At 62.9% G+C, this 6,496-nt stretch overlaps 3 protein-coding genes across 3 annotated transcripts in view; 2 read left to right on the top strand and 1 right to left on the bottom strand.

Annotated features, from left to right (window-relative positions):
- Positions 1–548: 548 nt before the first annotated feature.
- On the bottom strand, positions 549–1,556 carry MNEG_7691 (hypothetical protein; the record flags this gene model as incomplete). Its single annotated transcript, XM_014043837.1, has 3 exons — positions 549–583; positions 802–1,298; positions 1,486–1,556. The coding sequence occupies 3 exons, from the start codon at positions 1,554–1,556 to the stop codon at positions 549–551; spliced, it is 603 nt and encodes a 200-aa protein (XP_013899291.1).
- A 1,278-nt stretch (positions 1,557–2,834) lies between these two features.
- Positions 2,835–3,737, top strand: MNEG_7690 (hypothetical protein; the record flags this gene model as incomplete). Its single annotated transcript, XM_014043836.1, has 3 exons — positions 2,835–2,894; positions 3,041–3,311; positions 3,466–3,737. The coding sequence occupies 3 exons, from the start codon at positions 2,835–2,837 to the stop codon at positions 3,735–3,737; spliced, it is 603 nt and encodes a 200-aa protein (XP_013899290.1).
- Positions 3,738–4,537: 800 nt separating this feature from the next.
- MNEG_7689 (hypothetical protein) overlaps positions 4,538–6,496 on the top strand; it is a gene marked incomplete at both ends in the record, with an annotated part of 3,975 nt that continues 2,016 nt past the window's right edge. The window contains 3 exons of the mRNA XM_014043835.1: positions 4,538–4,977; positions 5,280–5,454; positions 5,734–5,997. Of these exons, the coding sequence (XP_013899289.1) occupies positions 4,538–4,977; positions 5,280–5,454; positions 5,734–5,997 (879 nt within the window). The remainder of the gene's footprint in view (positions 4,978–5,279; positions 5,455–5,733; positions 5,998–6,496) is intronic.

Below are 6,496 nucleotides of genomic sequence, written 5' to 3'. Positions count from 1 at the left end.
TGTGTGTGTGTGTGTGTGTGTGTGTGTGCGTGTGTGCGTGTGTGCGCGCGCGCGCTGATGTGACGCATCTAACAATGTTCTCAACCTGATGACGATGTTCGCCCTCTTGATCTGAGATAGGGAGCTGTATGTTGCGCTGCTGTTTGGTTCTGGCTGATGTATCTAGGGATATTTTTCATTCATAAAATTGTAGCTGTGTCGTGCGGATGTATGTTTTGCTGCTTTGCATGGTTTTCATTCACGAACAGGTTTTTGGTTTCGCAGGCTATGTCACATAGCAAACGGTTCCCCGCCGCCCTGGTCCTTGTCGCTGTGCGTATACTCAATGCATAGGTGCCTTGTTGCCGCCGGCATATGCCCATTTCTGCGTCGATTATCAGAGGAGCGTTTTCTGTGCACAAGCAAGACGTGGGCAGGATATGTAATCAGAATGTAGCAACTCTCATCAAACTATCGGGCGCGGATCGCTGCCCTGCGCAGTGGCAAATCACAGAGGTACAAGCTGACATCATGAGATGTCCAGGGGACGTCGACGCCTTTGAGCCGCCTCACGTCAGGAACGGCGTGCCCTGCCCGAGGACGCCTGCAATGCACGGGGCGGGATTGGGGCGGTGACACATGAGTGAGTTTCATACCCCTTTGCTACCCAGGATTCCTGTGGCCTATTGGCATATCTGACCTGGCCTTAGCCTCCCAATAAGGCAGGCTGTCAAGCGCCCACTGATCGCCGCCTGCACGTACACCGGCACAATCCTGCGCAATCCCCCCTCAAAGGGGACTGGCCGCCCGCGCAGAGCGCACCTGGCCCGTCCATGCACCAGCCGTCTTCAGTGCAGAGGTCCGTCCCATCGCACTGGCATGAGTTCAGGCACACACGCCTGTCCGCATCCCCCGAGCCCTCCGGCAGCTGCTCGCCCGCCGCCGGCTCCCACTTGTAGGCGTCGTTCTTGAGGCAGCTGCCAAACACGCTGTCGCCGCCCATGGACCACGACCACCCGCCCTTCTGCCAATCGGGCGTCGTCGCTGGCCAGCAGCGCGGGGCCCCCCAGCCGTCGAACTTGCAGACGCGGGTGTCGTGGCAGTCGCAGGAGGTGCGGCAGGGCGTCGGGCCCTGGGATTCGTACCCGGGCGCCAGCACGTAGGGCGGGGGGCGGCGCGACTCCCGGAGGCCCTGGTAGCCCTCGAACTTGCGGCACGAGGCGGTGCTGGGGAACTCGGCGTTGGCGGCGCCGCGGAGGCCGCGGCGGGAGGCCCGCGCGGCGGCGGCGGCCGCGGCGGCCTGGCTCGGTGCGGCGGAGCTGTAGGGCGGCCGAGGGGGGGGGGGCGACAGCGAGGGGGGTCGCGCATGAAAGACTGAGTCTGCCACATTTATGTTGATTGAGTTGCTGATTTTCATCGATCATACACGATATCAAATAGTGTGAGCTTCCCTCTCAACTGCTGCACGCATGAGTTGCAGAGTCGAGGTAAGGAGAGGCGGCGCACCTTGCGGCCGCTGCCCCTGCAGCTGCCAACGCAAGCACAAAGAGGGCGAGCTGAAGCTTGGCTGCAGCCATTTCAAAAGATTTCTGTTGACTAGGTCGCCGCCGCAATCGCTGGCGGCTACCAGCAGCGCAATGGAGTTTGCACGCGGCGCAAGCCCGGGCCGCAGAGTGTCGGCCGTGGGGCGGTAGCGTGCTACCCGGAGCACCCTTCGACAGGCTTTCCGCGCAGCTCTTGCTTTTGTGAAAGCGACAGTGTTCTTTTCAACATATAAAGAGGTCGAGCGAGCAATATAGACGCGGTGCAGCTGGCTGTTTCGGTATGTACACAACACGAATTGTATAAAGTTGCAAGAACGCGCGGTATTGATCAATAAGAATGATATTATGCATCACATTTTCCTTGTTGGTGGCCGAGCAGCGGGCTACCCATGTGACGACGATCCGCGCCCGTTGAGGGCTGACTGTGCTGACTGGTGCACTGCTCAATGGATGGCGGGGTGTTCCACGATTGATTATCGCTCCGTGCATAGTGCAATCAATTACAAATAGGTAATCTTGTAATTACCCACTGGAGCGTTTTGTTTTGCTGGCATGCATAAAGTACACATCTCTGTGAGATGAACCAGAGCCGTGCTGATTGCCACAGGATTTGGTCCTAAACATTGGTGCTGCACCAAGCTGTCAGATAACTTTTGTTCATGCATCTTTTAGATGATACAATGGAGTGTGCAGTAAGGAACCTGCCGTAAGAATTTTTCGGGTTGAGCCGCTCAACCCAAAATATTCTGCTCAACCGTTGAGCATGTGCCGATGCTGTGTGTTGGAAGGCACTCTGCTGATGCCGGCTGTCCCTGGTGTTCAAGAATCCAGCAATTTACACCACCAACTGCCCCACGAGTTTGTCATGTGGGTTGAACGGAGTGCATTGCCAGCCCAGGTTTGACCGCAGTCTGTGCAGGGCCCCGGAAAGACAACCGACATCCTCCCCTGCCGCACCGTGCCAGCGTACAACAGTAAAGAACCATTTTTGTATGTATTGCAGCCACGACGACGCCATTGTGGAGTGTTCATTGCGGCATGACGATGGGTGGTCGCTGATCATGAGATCAGTTCGTAAGGAGAGGAGATTCCGGGGTGATAGCTTTCAGGAGCGCTAGCGAGCACTCATGTGAGCAGCTGTTTGAACAAATGCACATATCTGTTTGAGGTCCGCCCTCACTGCAAGCAGGTGCCCACGGACACGCCACGGCCACCAGCGCTTGCAGCACCACACCACACCGGTGTTCGCAATTTCGCTGCGACCCCTGCCAGCAGACCACTCTTGGTCCATCGCTCTTGCGCCACATTTCAATGGCGACCCACCGCACGCTGCTGCCCGGGACCGTGTTCCCTGCCCTGTCGCTTGCGAAGGTGCGCTCACAATCCAGGAGCTGGGCGGCGCGGGCCGCCCAGCTGCATGCCGAGCCCTGCGGCTGCACAGCTGCAGCGACACAGGCGGCATCCCCATTCATTCCTCGGCCCCACCAAACACGACTTCCTTCGCCCCACGCCCCCAGGTCGGCGGGGGCTCCCTTGACCTCAAGCCTGCAGAGGGGCGCCACCTGCTGGTGGTGGCCTACCGCGGCTTCTTCTGCCCTCTGTGCCAGGGCACCCTGCAGGATGTGCAGGGCAAGCTTGACAAGCTCCAGGACGCCGGCATCGACGTCGTCGCAATCTCGGCGGAGCCTCTGGACGTCGCCGAAAAGACGGCGGCGGACTGGGGCGTGACGTTCCCCGTGGGAGCGGGCCTGAAAGGCAAGCGGCGGCCGGCAGCCGGGGAGGGCGCGCGTGCGTCGACTAGCAAGGGGTTGGCGCGAGCGGAGCAGCAGACCAGCAGCACCAAGCGCTCGGGCGCCAAAGGCGCAGCAATCCTGCAGCATCAAATCCTTGTTTTCTTTACGAATGTGCCACCCATGATCTCCACCTCCGGGACCCCCTGCAGAGGCCGACCTGCGCACTCTGGGGCTCTACGTCAGCGACCCCCGCCACTACCAGCCCATCGACTGGCGCTTTGGCGAGCCCGGGTGGTTCCTGGTGTCCCCCGACGGCAAGATCCAGTACGTGGACGTGGCGTCCACCCCGGTGGGCGGCCGCGTGAACGTGGACCACCTGCTGTTCGCGACCAAGTGGGTGCAGCAGCGGCTGGTGGAGCACCCGGAGTTCGCAGGCTATGTGTGGGGCGGCGTGCCAGCGGCGGAGGGCGGGGAGGCTTAGGGACCTGCTTCTTGAAAGGTGGTAGGCGGGGCAGCCGAGCTCCTTGTAATGCGACTGAGGCGGTACGGGAGCGCGTCTGTTTACAATGGTTGAGAGCACGGAGGAGTCACCACCCAGCAAACTTGCATGCTGTGAAAACAACGCCATGCACGTGTCCCACAAAGCGCACATTGAGCTGTTCACCACTATATTTTATTGCACCTGCCAGCCTCCGGTCCCACTGTGATATGCTGATACCCCAACCCTGCTGACCCATGTCTGGCACTGCAACGGCCTATGGAACACAAAGCCTTCACCCTTTTTCACGCTGCTCCCTGCACACACTGGTGCCTTCTATCTGCGCCACACTCGATGAAAATCCCTTGAAAAACAGAGGGGATCTCCCAACATATCCCAACATTACAGGGCAACGCACTGTGCTGCGAACGGGCAGTGTCGCAGTCTGCCACACAGGAGTGCGCGCAGCACACAAAGCACACACAGCACGCCTTGGCGCGAGGCACTGGTGACTGACGTGTTCCAGCGTTGCAGGTAGCAGCATTTGTATGAGTCCAGAACGTTACGGGTAAGTTGCACTAGTAATGCAGGCCAGCCACTGGGCAGCATTTTCAAATTTGGGGCTCTGGTAGCCCTTGATGACAGCTCAAGCAACAGCACTGCAACAGAAATATGTTGCACAATTTCTAGAATATAGTTTCGAGTTTGCCAGCGGATCGGCACTCTTGTGATCTCGCAACATGGCGACGAGGGGACGGAGCGCGCCTCTTGCGCTGGTTTGGTGGTTTGAGCACATGCTCATTATGGAGGACTTAGATGCAGACAAGCTGGAGCACCTATCAGCGCTTGTGTACGGCGTAGTTGGGGCACCCGGTGCACCCTGCAGCGTGCCAGCGCCAGTCACATGCCGGTTGCTGCTGCGGTGTATGCTGCCGGCCTTCACGCCAGCAGATCAGCTCAACACGGCAGATTCAGACGGCGTGCTGGTCGCTCTCGGCAGCATCGCCAGCCTGGCGGGCGGCTGCGCTGGCGAATTCCCCGCTGCCGTTGACCTCGCACGCATCACGCCGCCCGCGCCGCTGCTCGCTGCCGCCGCTGCGCTGCACCTGGCGCGAGGCGTCGCGGCCGCGGTGCGCCAGGAGGGCGCGGCGCCAGAGGTTGGGCGCGTGCAGGAGGTGCTTGAGGGGCTGCTGCAGGACAGCCAGCTGGAGGCGATTCTGCCAGACACAGACCTGCGCGACAGGTGGGGCGGGCCCAGTGAGGAAACGCGAGCGTGCGCGCGCGCATGAATCAATTTGTGTGTGTGTGTGTGTGTGTGTGTGTGTGTGTGTGTAATCACGCGTACAGGCGCTGCATGTGCGTGCATGCAGGGTACAAAATGGCACGCACGCCAGCAAAGCTGCGAGCTAAAATATGCAAGGTGCACAGCTCGCACTTGTTCGGCGCACACGTGCGTACACACACGCGCGCGTGCACGAATGCGTACGCACAGTGCGTTTACACACGATCCACAAGTACACGCCACCCCACAACACCCGCTGACAGGGCCGCCGAGGTGGTCGCCGAGCTGGGCGCCTGTGCGGGCGGCGGGCTGGCGCCCGGGGACGTGGAGGCGCTGACGGCCCGCGTGGAGGCCCTGTTCGACGCGGCGGCGCTGCAGGCCGACCTTGAAGCCTATGCAAACGCGGCCTGGCAGGAGCTGGGGCCGACATACCTGCAGGTGCGCTGCTGTGGCCGGGCGGGGCATCGTGATGAGACTGGAGTACATCGAAAATGCGTTGTTATACCCCGCAGTCGGCCCGTTCTAGAGCCGGCCGGGCGCCAGGCAAGGCGCTGCGCGGCAAACGGTCGTCCCCCCGGGCCTCCCGCCAAGCCAGCCAGCGGTCGCTGGCAGCGCGGCTGAGGGGTTGCTTTAAGGCTGATGCGCGTGGCATCGCGACGAAGGAGGCAAAGGGCCGAGGGCGCGCCCGTGCAACCCGCGCCGGGGCGCCGCCTGCAGGCGCACGCCCGGGAGGTCCTCAGCGGCGGCGAGCAGCCGCCCGCGCCTGGCCACGCGACCTACGGCAAGCCGGCGGACGTCTTCATGTCAGAGCCCTCGCCGCCCCTGCGGCGGGACGAGGGCCCCGGTGCAGACGGCGGCACGGGGCCAGCGCCGACGTCGGACGGCGCGCCGCTGCCGTTTGGCGGCGGCGATCCCGAGGTGTTGGACGGGACCGCGGCGGCGGCGGCCGCGGCGCCGCCGCCAGCTGAGGCCTTGTCGCCGGTGAGGGCCGGGCGGGACAGGAGGCAGCGGGGCGCGAAGGTAGGCGGCGAGCCAGCGGAGGCTGCGGCGGCGCCTGCTGCAGCCCCTGCAGAGGGGCGAGCGGCGGAGGGTGGTGGGCAGCGGGAGCCAGTGGTGAACGATGGGCCCTCAGCGGCACCCAATGCGGCAGCGCTGGGCAAGCGGCGGCGCCAGCAAAGCAAGGCGGCCAAGCCCGACCCCCGCACGGCCGATGCGGCAGCTCAGAAGCCGCTCGCACCACTGCGGCGGGCAGCGGAGGAGGGTGGCGCGGGCGGGGGCGCGGAGGAGGGCGGCGCGGGCGAGGGCGGTTTGAGCGAAGCAGAGCCTGTTGGTGAGGCGGAGATCAAGCAGGAGCCCGGGCTGGATGCGGTGGAGGGTTTGGAAGACGCAGGGGGCGCGGCGCCGGCAGCTGCGGGCGGCGATGAGGAGGACGCAGCAGCGGGGCAGGAGGAAGACGGGCAGCAGAGACGGGCTGCGGCGG

Source organism: Monoraphidium neglectum (genome assembly GCF_000611645.1).
Source record: "Monoraphidium neglectum strain SAG 48.87 unplaced genomic scaffold scaffold01386, whole genome shotgun sequence".
In the NCBI taxonomy this organism is placed as follows: Eukaryota; Viridiplantae; Chlorophyta; class Chlorophyceae; order Sphaeropleales; family Selenastraceae; genus Monoraphidium; species Monoraphidium neglectum.
The sequence above is the reverse complement of the archived record's forward strand: the minus strand, read 5'-3'. Positions and strand labels throughout refer to the sequence as shown.